This window comes from Hippopotamus amphibius, chromosome 1 (genome assembly GCF_030028045.1).
Source record: "Hippopotamus amphibius kiboko isolate mHipAmp2 chromosome 1, mHipAmp2.hap2, whole genome shotgun sequence".
NCBI classification, from domain to species: domain Eukaryota; kingdom Metazoa; phylum Chordata; class Mammalia; order Artiodactyla; family Hippopotamidae; genus Hippopotamus; species Hippopotamus amphibius.
Genome location: NC_080186.1, coordinates 216106052 through 216123026, shown reverse-complemented (window position 1 = coordinate 216123026; position 16975 = coordinate 216106052). Strand labels below are relative to the sequence as shown.

The following is a 16975-nucleotide window of genomic DNA, read 5'->3' as shown; positions in this document are numbered from 1 at the left end:
AGCAAAATATGATCGCTGTAAAAAAAACCCTTCTACAATTCTGAATTGTAAATGTACTGCTTGCTATAGAGATCCTAGAAGAAAACTTTTTTTGCTAATCTTTGAAGAGCCAGCATTTTGGTTATTAGTGTTAATTTGATAGTAGTCTAATACGAAGAAATGAAATGCATAGGAAGTCACAACTCTGCTAGTGACAGTAATTCTCTTTACTATCTTTCTAGTCAGCCTCTCCTGGTGGTGGGTGGAGTTTATTAACTGTCATGTCTAATTACTAGATAGTGTTTTATCTGGAGCAATAAAAATTTGGCTTGAGAACTGAGGGTGAACTAGCAGGAAAATACAATATGTACAGGCTTTGGAGTCAAAGAAACCTTGTACAAATTAGTTTTATTATATTTTTAGATTTCTCATATGTAAAATGGGGATTAGGACAGCTAATTTGTAAAGTGGTTGTAAGAATGAATGAGGTGTTATCCAAAGTACCAAGTGCAGTGCCTAGCATGTAGCAGATACTAAAATGACCTCTTTCACAGCAATACTGATACTAGCCAGAGCCAGGATTAGGGCAAGGAAATCAGTAGGCTAGGGCTAAAAATTCAAGGGGGCACTCATTCTCTAGTACCTTCCTATACTTGCAAGAAGCTATGAGTGAGTGCCTCCTTAAATTTTGTGCCTTAGATGCCTTGCTTGCTTCACTCTAGTTCCAGCCCTAGTGGTAGTAGCAGATCTGATAATTTACGAAGTACGTAGATAATCTCTGTATAATCAGTCTTGCCACCTTTCCTTTTTAGCTTTATGTATCATTAAAGAAATACTTAGAAGCTTGTTTTTTAGTTTCATGCTTATAATGGATATAATCTCTGACTGAGATGTATTGATGAGGCTGCTCTTCATCTGCTTATGGGTATTTTTCACACTCTGTTGCTCTGGCCTTGACATTCAGGGAGGCACAGGGAGGCCAGATGCCCCTTTGAGGCAGTTACGCCTGTTTCTTTCTGCTCCAGTTATTTAATTATAAGATTGCTATTTCAAGAAAAAAAGTATGAAAAAAAGAAAAAAGTATGTTAAAGTATGTGAGTGGCATTATTTAAATGAATAGTTAATTCCAGGTGGAAAACACTGAATAATACTAGATGATTTAATTCAACGATTTAGGGAGAACTGCTGACTGATTAAAATATTAGTGTAAAAACATTCTTATTTGTTAGAAATAAAGGATCCTTTATTCACAAAGTCATTAATTTAGTCAGTCTGATTTTTGGGGGGCATAGTTTGAGGTTTAGCAAGAGAGTATAAGAATAAAAACATCTCTGCAGATACAAATGGTGAAAGTCAATCATAGTATTTTCAGTTTTTGTGAAAAGGAAACTAGATATTGGTGCTTCTCCAAAGTGTTACCAGGAAAAATAATTTTTGTAATTTCAGAATAGTGTGTATATTATTAGGTTGCTGTATGGTTTATTTTCCTTAAAGCCTTGTTTTCTTTCAGGTAGAAGAGCTCAGTAAAATACTCCATTGTGGGAGAAACGAAGATAATAAAAAGTCTGATGTAGAGGTACAAACAGAGAACCACCCTCCTTGGTCAATCTCAGGTATTCAGCTTTTAGTGAAGATGTCTTAATGCTGTTACATTCAAATCTTGCTAATGTGGAGTTTTCTTTAAATTTAAAACATATGCATCTAGATAAATAGGAGATCTGTTACAAAGTTGACTTCTCCATAGGATTTGGTAATTTCAGATATCTATTTGCTCTTCTGGTGGGAAAGTAGAAATGTATTGTTATTTCCTACAAATACATAATATTGCTAATATGTTTTCAGTGGCACACTCATGAGTAATTTTTGCTATGCTGTAAACCATGTACTGTCATCTGGCCTTGCTTGTGACCAGGGGCATGTGTTTTCTTGTTGATGCATTCCACTTAGCATCAATTCAGTGTCAGTCTGTCAGGCCCTCCTGGGAATGACATGAGCCTACAACCTTGGCCTCATCAGCGGCATTATGTTGTGAGGCAATATAACTGAGCAACCGAGTTTTAATAAATAGGGGTCACAAGAAATGATCTTTCCCATTGAATTTTGCCTTGTATTCAGTACACAACTTAGCTAAGTTGGTAAACACAGCAATAATATTAACATTACATATCTGTATGATATTATGTTTTTTAAAAAGTCAGTACCATGAGCGAAATTTGACAGAAAAATCAGCCCTTGACATGTTGTCTTTGTTCCCTTGTCATTTGATATTCAGCAGTTCTAAGGTATGTGGTTAGACGTTAAAAGAGTTGCTAATTTTTTTTGACAGAACACAACCTATCTACCTGTTTTCTTTTTTTACTTTTGCTATGGAATATCCAAGTCTGCTTACCTTTTTTTTTTCTTTTTAGCTTGACAGCTAGGGTACTGAAGGTGACATTAGAATCAAAGATATATACCTCTTCACATTTACTTGTACCATTAATTTTAATCTGTTGAGATGTGTATAATTGTAAAAATATGATTTGTTTGCAGTGTGTCCTTTTGTGTTCAGTGCCAATGTTTTGGAATTGTCCTTTTTTGTTTACACTCTTCTAATATGATATCACTTAATTTGTTTTTGCAATAGATTATTATTATCAGACATACTACAATGATAGTAATCTTCCAGATAAAGCATCTGAACCCTCAGTTCAGGAAGATCAGGATATCGAAGCTTCTACTTTTAATTCTAAATACCAGACACCCATAGAAAATGATGCTTATGCTGGTACTGATGTAACAGAAAGTGCTAATTGTGGACAAGAGGACCATTTTGCCTCAAATTCACAGGTAATAAAATGCTTCACTTGAAACTGTTGATACTCAAGAACTTGTTCTTCATTATTATGTAGAAAAATAGACTTATTCGGTTTATCACAACATATACAAGGTTTGTAAGCATTCTGTGTAATTATGCAATGAATAATAGAGTTTTTGAGTGACAAAAATTAGAATTTGTTTGTATGTGTAATTGTTTTCCTATTGTGTTGCGTCCCCCAAATGTATAATGTACCTAAACTAAAAATTTGTCAATATGTTTTGACTCAGCCAAGGAATTTTGAACGATCACAATACCATGTTCACATCAAGTTTTTTAAAATGCTTCCTTTATGTCAGATATCTTGCCACTGTTCAAATTTCCCAGAATGTTTTATAAATTTGTTTCTACAGTTTGTTTGAATCAGGATCCCAGTAAGGTTCATACAGGGTAACTGCTTGATGTGTGGTATATAATTTATAGCTTTCTTCTGTATCTCTTTTCTAAACATTTTTCCCCTTGAGCCTGTAATTATTAAAGAATCCAGATCATTTGTTTTAAAGAATACTTCAGTCTGTATTTTGTGGATTGCTTCCCTATGGTGTTAGGTATTTATTTATTTGGCTGCGCCATGCTGTGTGTGGAATCTTAGTTCCCTGACCAGGGGTTGAACCCATGCCCCCTGCAGGGGAAGTGCAAGTCTTAACCACTAGACCACCAGGAAAGTCCCAAGCATTTATTTTTGAATAATGGTCACTCATTCACTTGTAGTGTCTTCAAAACTGGGTCAGAATTGAATTAACTGATGCACTAGTTCGTATTTTTTAAAGTGGATCAAATTGTAATTGATAGTCATCCCTTTCCATTGCAGAAGTTGAGGTCTTATTCAAAATAGCTTTTAGGTCTGTTTATTGTTTAAGTTCTGCCAACTTTTAAATTGACATAAGGACGTTTTGTCCTATTTGACGTGATTGTGTTGTACCTAGGAGCCAGCATCTGCGTTAGCCACGGAAGATACGTCCTTAGAAGGTTCATCACTAGCTGAAAGCTTGAGAGCTGCAGCAGAAGCTGCTGTATCACAGACTGGATTTAGTTATGATGAGAATACTGGATTGTATTTTGATCACAGCACTGGATTCTATTATGATTCTGTAAGTATCTCAGACCTTTTAATACTGTATGGTTGTGTTCTTAGCTGTTTGAATACCAAATATTAAACCCTAGGCTTATTAAGAAAAGCAGGGAGCTGCATGTAAAAATTGTCTGATTCAAAGCTATTTGACAGCAGTAAAAAAACTAGCTTATGATACTGTACTTCTGTGTTTAATTAAATAAGTTAATTGTATTATTATGGGTTAATAGTTTAGAGAGCTCTAATAACTAATTAATTGGCTGTGTTGGGTCTTCATTGCTGCACTCGGGCTTCTCATTGTTGTGGCTTCTCTTGTTGCGGAGCACAGTCTCTAGGTACACGGGCTTCATTAGTTGTTGCACGTGGGCTCAGTAGTTGTGGCTCACGGGCTTAGTTGCTCTGCAGCATGTGAGATCTTCCCGGACCAGGGGTCAAACCCATGTCCCCTGCATTGGCAGGTGGATTCTTAACCACTGCACCACCAGGGAAGCCCCTATAATAACCTTTATATGTGAAGTGGCATACAAAAATGTTAGCTTATTTATTAATAAAAGGAGACAGTGAAGTACATTTTGTAAAACGTTCGTGAACCTAAACTAACATTTTTTCACAGAATTTGTAAGGAAGTAACATTATTAATTCTAGGCTTGGAGTGAGATTTTTCAAAAATTGTTTAAATACTTATATCTTCATGAATCCATTTTAGGGCACAGAGGAGTCTTTCTTGAATTCTTTATAGCATGTTTATTATTAGTCAGTGTTTTACATTCTGTGGCTTTTAAGCATTTCACTTTTAAAAAATTAATTTGTTAACAGTGAGAACTAGATAATTAGTTTGGAATCATAAATTTAATGGACCACGGACAAGGACAAAACCAGAAAGTAGAGTTCTTCATTTATAATGTAGTGTTATGAATGTTGAAATTCTGGTACTTAACTGGATTTTTTCAGGTTTTGGTAATGATGATGCAACTTGTATACCCACATACCTCAACATCAGTGGTCTATGCATATGATCTGGTCCTCAGGAATTACAGACTGTAGTGCCCCAAAGTAGATTAGATATTCACCATTCCAGTTATTGGAACTATTATTAACTAATCTAGAGAACATAATGATAATAGTAAATGTTTAATTAGATTTCATTAGCTAGTCAGTTTGCATTTGGTAAAGTACTTTGTAAATACTTTGTAAAGAGAGGGTTTTCTTTCACAGGAGTATGCTAATTGTTAATACTAATTAATACCCCCAAAATTAATGTTTAAACTCTTATTATCAGAGAAAATAGCTATGAATTACTTGGTTTCTAGAAAAATATGGAATTTCCAAGTGTATGGCATTACTCTTAATCATTCTTCTATCTTCCTTTCTGTAACTTTACTCCTGACATCTCTTCTGTAAATGGTGAATTACATTCTGCAGGCTGTGTCTCAGTGGAGTAGGGACCTCATTGTTTTGCCATTTTTATTGTGCTAGTTTTCATTTTATTTTAATTAAATAAAAAAATTTCTTTCATATTTGAAAATGTCTATATTTTGGACTGAAAGACATAACAGATTGAAAAGATTTGAGTTGTAGAAGTTCTGTTAGCACTGGAAATAAAGATTCAAAAGCTTCTATTCAGTTTTTTAGCTAATGGAAAGATAGAATTCTAAATATTTTTGTAAGAGATCTACGAAATGAATTAAAGACAATGAATTGCAATAGTATCAACAGTTAGAAAAATAGATTATTCTTTTTCAGGAAGCTTTAGTTGCTTAACCTCAGTATATCACAAGATGTTTCCAGGTCTGATCTGCATGAATTTATGATGTAAATAAGATACAGACTGTTCAGTTAAGTCTTGGTTATAGAGTACCTGCCAGTATCTAATAAATAAGATGATTACATAATTTTATCCTTCTAGTTTTTATCCCTAATTTACCAAAATTCTATATTGCATGGCTGCTTTACTCTGGCTTATGTAGTTACTTAGTGTAGAATTAATTGATTAGTGAAGACAATTGTTTTTTGATTTCTTTTTACAGAATGTTATGTTGTAGTGTTCGTGAGCTTAATTTTATTTTCAAGTTCTTCTTCAGGGTTTTGAATCATGAACATTAAAAGGCAAATCTTTGTTTTATGACATTGAGAGGAGGGTTTAGAGTTTTATACTACCAAACCATTACCATGTAATTATATGGAGAATGAGTGTGGAATTGCTTTTATATGGTCAGCTTTTTCTGATGCATATTTTAGTTTCCATGACTTCTAAAAGATTTCTTGTTGAACCGTGTGAAGTTACTGTTTCTCTAAGTTAAAAAAATGGTCAAATATTAGCAATTTCATGAGGTTTAATTTAATATATAAATGTATTCATTTTTCACACTAGGAAAATTAGAGCAAATATTGAATGGTAAAGTATTTGGAAAATTATAAACATTTTTCATTCTGTTCATTTTTTTTTCATAAAATTCTATAGTTCTTAAACTCACTATATTTGAATATATTTGGCATTTCTATTAAGTTTATTTTTATTTTATTTCATCTTACATGAATAGAATTTATTGTTTACTTTGAAAGGAAAATCAACTATATTATGATCCTTCGACTGGAATTTATTATTACTGTGATGTGGAAAGTGGTCGATATCAATTTCATTCTCGAGTAGATTTGCAACCTTATCAGACTTCTGTTACAAAACAAAGTAAAGATAAAAAATTGAAGAAGAAAAGAAAAGATCCAGATTCTTCTACAACAAATGAGGAAAAGGTAATGTCATCTAATTTTTAAAATTTAAATAATGGTGATATCATAGTTAAGCCAAAATTTTTGATGAAAGTGAAAATCATTTAATAACTCTCTGTTTTAAACACATTCATTACAATAACAAGATACCAGAATCTATCAAACAAGAAGGTTTCACATGGGGCAAACATGGACTTTTCACAAATTCTCAGTCACTAGAAGTAGAAAAAATTTCTTGCAGTTTGAAGCAGGTAGATTTAGGGCAGATGAAGTACTCCTGTGTTATCTAATTTGGAAGAACATTCAGACCATTTATTAGTAAGTTGATGTCAGTGCACAATTCATGATAAAAGAAAAAGTTTGTAAGTAGGTGTAGATAAAAGTTCAGCATGCTTAGTTGTGTTGAGCAGTTTCTTACTTACGTTAGCAAACCTTAAAAAAATCCATTGCTAGCAAATACAGGATACATATACACGTAGTCGTTTAAATTAGTATCTTGGGAAATAGATTATTTGTATCAGTAACCATAAAAATGTTCATATTCTTTAAATTGGAAAAAGTCTCATTTCTAGTAATTTTTTAAAAAATTCCAAAGCAAGAAAATTCCTTTTATAGTTATGTAGCAATAGTTATAAGAACAACAAAATTCAGGATTCAAATGGCCGACAGTTATTGGTTAAGAAGATGATGGTACATTTAAACTTCCAACTACAAAATAAATGAGACACGGATGAAATGTACAGTGTGGGGAATATGGTCAGTAATAAGGTAATATCTTTATGTGGAAACATGGTATTAGACTTGACATTGTGATCATTTTGTAATGTATAGACATACCAGATTATTGTGCACCAAGAACTAAGATAGTGTTATAAATCAATTATACTTGAAAAACAACTGAACAACCTCATAGAAAAAGATAGCAGATTTGTGATTATCAGAGGCAGGGGTTAAGAGGTGGGGGATAGTTGCATGAAGGTAGTCAAAAGGTACAAACTTGCAGTTATAGGATAAATAGTACTAGGAATGTAGTGTACAACATGATAAATATAATTAACACTGCTGTAAGTTATATACCAAAGTTGTTAGAGTAAACCCTGAGAGTTCTTACCACAAGGAAAAAAAATTTTTTTTTTCTTTTCTCAATATGAGATAATGGATGTTCACTAAACTTATTGTGGTACTCATTTTTGATGTATGTTAGTCAAATCATTATGCTGTACACCTTAAACTGCTACAGTGCTTGCTGTGTGTCAATTATATCTTAATAAAAATGAAAGAAAAAGGGAAAGAAAATGATAGTACATTTAACTGAAAAAACATCACTTAGGCCTTAAAATGTTAGTTTATAAAGAATGAGGGGAGTTTTTAAAATACCATACAATGTTAAATTGAAAGAAGGAAAGTAAAATGTTATCAATGCTCTTATTTCTACTTCCTAAATAGAGTTAGGTTAGTGGTTTACAGGCAGGAAAGGAGGCTTATTTGTTATATGGCATTCTGTGAATTGTGGCAACTATTCATATTTACTTTTGATTTTTTTTCTTTTTTTGAAATATAGTTGATATGCAATATTATGTTAGTTTCATGTGTACTACACAGTGATTTGACATTTGCATATGTTATGAAATGATCACTACCTTAAGTCTAGTAACCATCATCTGTCCGCATAAAAAGTTATTACAATGTTGTTGACTATATTTTATGTTGTAAATTATATTCCTGTAGCTTATTTATTTTATAACTGGAAATTTGTACATCTTTTTCTTAATAAATTTATTTATTTATTTATTGGCTGTGTTGGGTCCTCGTTGCTGCACAATGGGCTTTGTCTAGTTTCAGTGAGTGGGGGCTGTGGGCTACTCTTCGTTGTGGTGCGTGGGCTCCTCATTGCCTTGTCTTCTCTTGTTGCAGAGCATGAGCTCTAGGCGCGCGGGCTTCAGTAGTTGTGGCGCATGGGCTCAGTAGTTGCTCTGCGTCATGTGAGATCTTCCTGGACCAGGGGTCGAACCTGTGTCCCCTGCATTGTCAGGCGGATTCTTAACCACTGCACCACCTACGAAGTCCCAGAAATTTATACATCTTAATCCCCTTCACTTCTATTGCCCCGCCTCCAACTCCCTCTCCTCTGGCAACTATCCATTTGTTCTCTGTATCCATGAGTCTGTTTTCCTTTTGTTTTTTGTTTGTTTGTTTTTTAGATTTCACATACAAGTGAGAGCATAAGCTATTTCTCTTTCTCTGACTGACTTATTTCACTTAGAATAGTACCCTCTAGAGTCATCCACGTCATTGCAAACGACAAAATTTCAGTTTTTAAATAGCTGAGTAATATTCCTGTGCGAGTGTATGTGCGTGTGCGCCACATCTTTATCCATTTATCTCTCTGTGGACACTTTGGTTGCTTTCATCTTGGCTGTTGTAAATAATGCTGTGATGAACATTGGGGTGCATATGTATTTTTGAGTTAATGTTTTTGTTTTCTTGTGGTAAATATGGAGAAGCGAAATTGCTGGATCATATGGCAGTTCTATTTTGAATTTTTTGAGGAACCTTCTTACTGTTTTCCATAGTGGCTGCACCAATTTACATTTCCATAAACAGTGCAAAAGGGTTCTCTTTTCTAAACATCCTTGCCAACAGTTATTATTTGTTGTCTTTTTGATAACAGCCTTTCTAACAGGTGTGAGGTGATCTCTCATTGTGATTTTGGTTTGCATGGCCCTGATTATTAGTAGTGTTGAGTATCTTTTCATGAATATCCCTGTTGCCCATCTGCATTTCCTCTTTGGAAAAATGTCAATTCATTCTTCTGCTCATTTTTTAATCGAGTTGTTTGTTTTTTTGATGCTGAGGTGTGTGAGCTATTTATGTATTTTGGATATTAGCCCATTACTGGTCATATTGTTTGCAAATGCCTTCTCTCTTTCAGTAGGCTGCCTTTTTGTTTCGTTTATAGTTTCCTTTGCTGTGCAAAAGCTTTTTAGTTTGATGTAGTCCCATTTACTTTTGCTTTTGTTTTCCTTGACTGGTGAGACTTATCCAAAAAAATATTGGCAAGACTAATGTCAAAGAGCATACTGCCGATGTTTTCTTCTACGAGGTTTGTGGTTTCAGGTCATACATGTCTTTTTTTATACGTATATGTACATATTTTTTAATTGAAGTATAGTTGACTTATAATGTGTTGGTTTCTGATGTGTAGCAAAGTGATTCAGTAATATGTATAGGTATTCTTTTTCATATTCTTTTCCATTATGGTTTATCACAAGATACTGAACATAGTTTTCTGTGCCATATAGTAGGATCTTGTCTATTTATTTTATATATAGTACTTTGTACCTGCTAATCCCAAGCTCCTGTTACCCTCACCCACCCCTTTGGTAGCCATAAGTTTGTTTTCTACACCTGTGAATGTTTCTGTTTTGTAAATAAGTTCATTTGTGTCATGTTTTAGATTCCACATAAAAGTGATATATAATATTTGTCTCTCTCTTTGTGACTTACTTCACTTAGGATAATAATCTCTAGGTGCATCCATGTTGCTGCAAATCACATGATTTCATTCTTTTTTATGGCTGAGTAATAGTCCATTGTGTTTATAGGCCATGTCTTCTTTATCCATTCATCTGTCAATGGACATTTAGGTTGTTTCCATGTCTTGGCTATTGTAAATAGTGCTGCTGTGAACATTGGGGTGACTGTATCTTTTTGAATTATAGTTTTCTCCAGATATATGCCCAGTAGTGGGATTGATGGATCATACGGTAACTCTATTTTTAGCTTTTTAAGGAACTTCCATACTGTTTTCCATAGCAGCTACACCAACTTATATTCCCGTCAACAATGTAGGAGGGTTCCTTTTTCTCCACACCCTCTCCAACATTTATTATTTGTAGACTTTTTAATAATAGCCATTCTGACCAATGTGAGGTGATACCATATTGTAGTTTTGATTTGTATTTCTCTAATAATTAGCGAGGTTGAGCATCTTTTCATGTGCCTATTGGCCATCTGTATGTCTTCTTTGGAGAAATGTCTGTTAGGGTCTCCTGCCCTTTTTTTGATCGAGTTGTTTGTTTTTTTATTGAGTTGTATGAGCTGTTTATATATTTTGGAAAATTAAGCCCTTGTTGTTAGCATCATTTGCAAGGATTTTCTCACAGTCTTTGGGTTGTCTTTTTGTTTGTTTACAGTTTGCTGTGCAAAAGCTTGTAAGTTTGATTAGACCCCATTTGTTTATATTTCTGTTGCCTTGGGAGACTGACCTAAGAAAACATTGCTGCAGTTTATGTCAGAGAATGTTTTGCCTATATTCTCTTCTGAGTTTTATGGTGTTATGTCTTATATTTAAGGCTTTAAGCCATTTTGAGTTTATTTTTATGTAGGATGTGAGGGAGTGTTTTGTCAATTTTATATATGGCTGTCCAGCTTTCCCAGTACCACTTGCTAAAGAGACTATTTTCTTCATTGTATATTCTTGCCGCCTTTGTTACATTTAAGTCTAAACCATTTTGAGTTTGTTTTTGGGTATGGTGTGAGAAAATGGTCCAGTTTGATTCTTTTGTATGTAGCTGTCTAGTTTTCCCATCACCATTTACTGACGAGGCAGTCTTTTCCCATTGTATATTCCTGTCTCCTTTGTCATAGATTAATTTCCCATGTAAGTGTGGGTTTATTTCTGGGCTCTCTATTCTGTTCCTTTGATCTATGTGTCTTTTTTTGTGCGGATACCATTGATTACTGTAGCTTTGTAGTATATTTTGAAATCAGGGCACGTGGTACCTCCAGCTTTGTTCTTCTTTCTTATGATTGTTTTGGCAATTTGGGGTCTTTTGTGTTTGTATACAAATTATAGACTTATTCTAGTTCTATGAAAAACACCGTTGATATGTTAATAGGGATTGCATTGAGTCTGTAGTTCATCTTGGATATAGTATGGCCATTTTAACAATATTAATTCTCCCAGTCCATGAGCACAGTATATCTTTCCATTTGTTCCCCTTCTTTCATCAATATCTTATAGTTTTCAGAGTACAAGTCATTTACCTCTTTGATTAGATTTATTCCTAATTTCTCTTGTAGCTTGTTAACTGTACAAAAATACAGCAGGTTTCTGTATATTAATTTTGTATCCTGCAGCTTTACTGAATTCATTTATTAGTTCTCATGGTTTTTTGGTGGTACCTTTAGGATTTTCTATATATTGCATCATGTCAGCTGCAAACAGTGACAGTTTTATTGCTTCCTTTCTAGCTTGGAGTCCTTTTCTTTCTTTTTCTTGTCTGATTGCTGTGGCGAGGACTTCCAATACTGGAATTGGATAAATGTATTGAGTAAATGTGGCAAGTGAGCATCCTTGTCTTGTTCCTGATCTTAAAGAAAATGCTTCAGCTTTTCGTCATTGAGTGTGATGCTGGCTGTGGGTTTGTCATATATAGCCTTTATTATTTTGAAGTACATTTCCTTTGTACCCACTTTGTTTAGAGTTTATCATAAATGGATGTTGAATTTTGTCAAAAGCTCTTTCTGAATCTTTTAGGATGATCATGATTTCTATTTTTCAGTTTGTTGGTGTGGTGTATTATGTTGATTGATTTGTGGATATTGAACCATTCTTGCATTCCCGGGATTCTTACTTGATCACCTGGTGTATGGTGTCCCCCCCCCCCCCAGATTTGAGGTTTTTTTTTTTCTAATAAATTTATTTATTTAATTTATTGGCTGCGTTGGGTCTTCATTGCTGCACAGAGGCTTTCTCTAGTTGATGTGAGCGGGGGCTACTCTTCATTGTGGTGCGCGGGCTCCTCGTTGTAGTGGCTTCTCTTATTGTGGAGCACAGGCTCTAGGCTCATGGGCTTCAATAGTTGCGGCACATGGGCTCAATAGTCGTGGCTCATGGACTGTAGAGCACAGGCTCAATAGTTGTGGTGCACAGGCTTAGTTGCTCTGCAGCATGTGGAATCTTCCCAGAGCAGGGCTTGAATCCGTGTCCCCTGCATTGGCAGGTGGATTCTTAACCACTGCGCCACCTAGGAAGTCCTTATGGCCCTTTTAATGTATTACTGAATTTGGTTTGCTAATATTTTATTGAGGATTTTTGCATCTGTGTTCGTCAGTGATATTGGGTTGAAATTTTCTTTCTTTTTTTTTTTTTTTTTTTTTTGTGGTGTCTTTGTCCAGTTTTGTTGTCAGGCTGATGCTGGCCCTGTAGGATGAGGAAGTGTTTCTTCCTCTTCAACTTTTAGAAGCAGTTTAAATAAGTTAGGTTTGTTAACTGTTCTATAAATATTTGGTAGACTTCACCTGTAAGGCCATCTGGTCCTGGACTTTTATTTCTTGTGAGTTTTTTTGATTTACTGAATCAGTTTCATTTCTGGTAAATGGTTTGTTCATATTTTCTATTTTTTCCTGTTTCAGTCTTGGGGAGACTATGTTTTTCAGGGTTTATCCATTTTTTCTAGGTTGTCCATTTTATTGGCATATAATTGTTCATAGTAATCTCTTGCTCTTTGTATTTGTACAATATCAGTTGTAACTTATATGAATTGGGATTGTAAATTATATGAGATTGGGATTGACATATATATATACAATTTATACAATGTATAAAATAGATAACTAATGAGAACCTACTGTGTAGCTCAGGGAATCCAAAAAAGAGGGGATATATGTATATGTACAGCTGATTCACTTTGCTGTATAGTAGAAACTAACACAACATTGTAAAGCAACTATACTCCAATAAAAATTAATTTTAAAAAATCCTCAATGTGAAAAACAAATTGTAAGCCTTCCCCTTTCATTTCTGATTTTATTTGGGCCCACTCTTGTGGTGATAAGTCTGGTTAAAGATTTATCAGTTTCATCTGGTTAAAGGTTTATCAGTTTTGTTTATTTTTTTAAATAACCAGCTCTTAGTTTCACTGATCTTTTTTCTTTTTCTATTTTTAGTCTCTGTATCATTTCTTCCTTTCTTTCTCTCCTTTCTTTCCTTCTTTGGCAGTGCTACATGGCTTGCGGGATCTTAGTTTCCCAACCAGGGATCAAACCAGTGCCCCCTGCAATGGAAGTGCAGAGTCCTAATCACTGGACCTCCAGGGAATTCCCTGTATCATTATATCTGTTCTGACCTTTACTATTTCTTCTCTTAATTGTGAGATTTTTTTCTTCTTTTTTCTAGTTCCTTCAGCTGTAAGGTTAGATTGAGATTTTTCTTGTTTCCTGAGATAGGTTTACATTGCTATAAACTTTCTCTTAGAACTGTTTTTGTTGCATTGCATGGATTTTGGGTCATTTTCATTTGTCTACAGGTATTTTTTGGATTTCCATTTTGAGTTCACTAGTGACCCATTTCTTGTGTAGTAAGTAGCATGTTGCTTAGGTTCCATGTGTCTGTGTTTTCTGCAGTTTTTTTCTTGTAGTAGATTTCTAGTCTCTTAACCATTGTGATTGGAAAAGCTGCTGAATAGCTGTCTTAAATTTTTTTTAATTGAAATATAGTTGATTTACAATATTGTGCTAATTTTTGCTGCACAGCAAAGTGACTCACTTAGCACATATATACTTTCTTTTTTTAAAAATTCTTTTCCATTGTGGTTTATCCCAGGATATTGAATATAGTTATCTGTGGTATACAGTAGGACCTTGTTGTTTATCCATTCTAAGTATAATAACTTGTGTCTACTAACTCCAAACTCCCAGTATACCACTCTCTCTCCCTCCCCCTTGGTAACCACAGATCTGTTCTCTTAGTCTGAGTCTTTTTTCATTTTGTAGATAGGTTCATTTATGCTGTATTTTAGATTCCACATATAAGTGATGTCATGTGGTATTTGTCTTTCTCTTTCTGACTTAACTTCACTTAGTATGATAATCTTTAGTTGCATATCAGTCATAAATTTTGAGACTTGTTTTGTGGCCTAGCATGTCATCATTCTAGAGAATGTTCCATGTTCACTTGAAACAAATGTATATCCTGCTTCTTTTGGATGGAATGTGCTCTATGTATTTGTTAGGTTCATTTAGTTACATGTGTCATTTAACGCCAGTGTTTGCTTACTGATTTTCTGTCTAGATGATCTGTCCATTGATGTAAGTAGAATGTTAAAGTCCCCTACTATTGTTGTGTTAATATCAATTTCTGCCTTTATATTTGTTAGTATTTTCTTTATGTATTTAGGTGCTCCTATGTTGGGTACATAGATATCGGGTTGGCCAAAAGGTTCATTGGGGTTTTTCTGTAAGATGTAACGGCAAAACCAAACAAACCTTTTGGCCAACCCAGTGTTTGCAATTGTTATATCTTCTTATTGGCTTGATCCCTTTATCCTTCTTTGTCTCTTTTTACAGTCTTTGTTTTACAGTCTGTTTTGTCTTATGTAAGTATTGCTACCCCAGTTTTCTTTTTATTTTCATTTGCATGGCATACCTTTTTCTATTTCCTCACTTTCAGCCTTTGTGTGTCTTTAGATCTGAAATGAGTCTCTTGTAGGCAGCACATATGTGTATTTTTTTTAATCCATTGGCCACCCTGTTTTTGAGTTTTTAGTCCGTTTACATTTGAAGTAATTATTGATAGGTATGTGCTTATTGCCATCTTGTTCATTTTTTGGTGGGGAGAGAGTTTAGTTCTTATTTGTTACTTTTTTCTTTTGCTCTCTTCCCTTGTGATCTGATGACTACCTTTAGTGTTATGCTTGGATTCCTTTCTCTTTTCTTTGTATATAGTATCAGTTTTTGGTAACCATGAAGTTCATATTTGACAACCTGTATGTTTGTAATTAAGTTGATGAAGTTTGAATGCATTCTAATTGCCCTACATTTTTACTGTCCTTGACCCCCCTCCATCTAATGTTTTTGAGGTCATATTTTACAAGTTTTTGTTTTATTTATCCCTTAACTGCTTATGTGGATATAGATGATTTTACTACTTTTGTCTTTCTGCCTTTATACTAGCTTTATCAGTGGTTGATCTGCTAAACCTTTACTATGTTTGCCTTTACCAATGAGATTTTTCCTTTCTTAAGTTTCATATTTCTAGTTGTGGTCCTTTTCTACTTAGAGAAGTCCCTTTAACATTTCTTGTAAAGCTATTTTATTGTTGCTGAACTCTTAGCATTTGCTTATCTGTAAAGCTCTTTATCTTGCCTTCCAATCTGAAGGATAGCCTTTCTGGATAGAGTGTTCTTGGTTGTAGGGTTTTTTTCTTTCATCACTTTGAATATTATGGTGCCACTCCCTTCTGGCCTGCAAAGTTCTGCTGAAAAGTCAGCGATAGCCTTGTGGTAGCTCCCTTGTGGGTAACTTGTGCTTTTCCCTTGTTGCTTTTAAAACTGTCTCTTTTTCTTTAATTTTTGCTGTTTAAATTGTAATTTGTCCTGGTGTGAACCTCTTCAGGCTCTTCTTGTTTGGAACTCTGTGCTTCCTGGACCTGGATGTCCATTTTCTTCCCCAGGTTAGGGGAGTTTTCAGATATGATTCTTCATATACACTCTCTGTCCCTTTCTTTCTCTTCTCCTTCTGGGACTCCTGCATTGTGATTGTTAGTATGCTTGATGTTGTCCCAGAGATCTCTTAAACTATACTTTTTTTTTTTTATTCTTTTTTTTTCTTCAGTGTGAGTGATTTCTGCTACTGTTTTCCAGATTGCTGATCTATTCCTCAGTATCATCTAATCTGTTGTTCATTCTAGTATATTTTTAGTTTCAGTTACTGTATTCTTCAGCTCTGTTTGGTTCTTCTTTATATTTTCTAACTATTGAAGTTTTATATTCATTCATTCTTCTCCTGAGTTCGGTGAGTGTCTTTATGGTCATTACCTTGAACTCTTTATTCAGTAGATTGCTTATCTCCACTACCTTTGTTTGGAACATATTCCTCTGTCTCCTCACTTTGTCCAATTCACTGTGTTTATTTCTGTATGTTAGGTAGGTTGTTTATGTTTTCTATCTTGGAGAAGTGGCCTTATTTAGGAGACCTCCTCTAGGGCCCAAGCAGCACACTCCCTTCTGGTCACCAGAACTGTATACTCAGTGGTATCCCCTATGTGGGCTGCATTCATCCTTCTGTTGTGGTGGGGCTGATTACTATGGGAGCACCAGTAGGCAGGGCTGGTCCCTAGCCTAGTTGGCTGTGAGGCCATGCCTTGTATAGTGGCTGCAGGCCCACTGGAGGGTGGGTAGCTTTCCTGTGAAGTTGGCTGCATGATTTGGGGAGCTCAAGGCTGTTCCTGGCCTGCTGGAGGATGAAGCCGGATCCCGGCATGGCTGTCTTTCGGGCAGGCAAAGGGCAGGGCTGGGGCACCAGCACTAATAGACCAGAGGGAAGATTTCACAATG

The 16975-nt window shown here is 34.8% G+C and overlaps 1 protein-coding gene across 1 annotated transcript in view; it reads left to right on the top strand.

The window, feature by feature from the left end:
* AGGF1 (angiogenic factor with G-patch and FHA domains 1) overlaps window positions 1-16975 on the top strand; it is a 44994-nt gene that overhangs the window by 1555 nt on the left and 26464 nt on the right. Inside the window, exons 2-5 of the mRNA XM_057740829.1 lie at window positions 1490-1592; window positions 2606-2808; window positions 3763-3927; window positions 6471-6659. Of these exons, the coding sequence (XP_057596812.1) occupies window positions 1490-1592; window positions 2606-2808; window positions 3763-3927; window positions 6471-6659 (660 nt within the window). The remainder of the gene's footprint in view (window positions 1-1489; window positions 1593-2605; window positions 2809-3762; window positions 3928-6470; window positions 6660-16975) is intronic.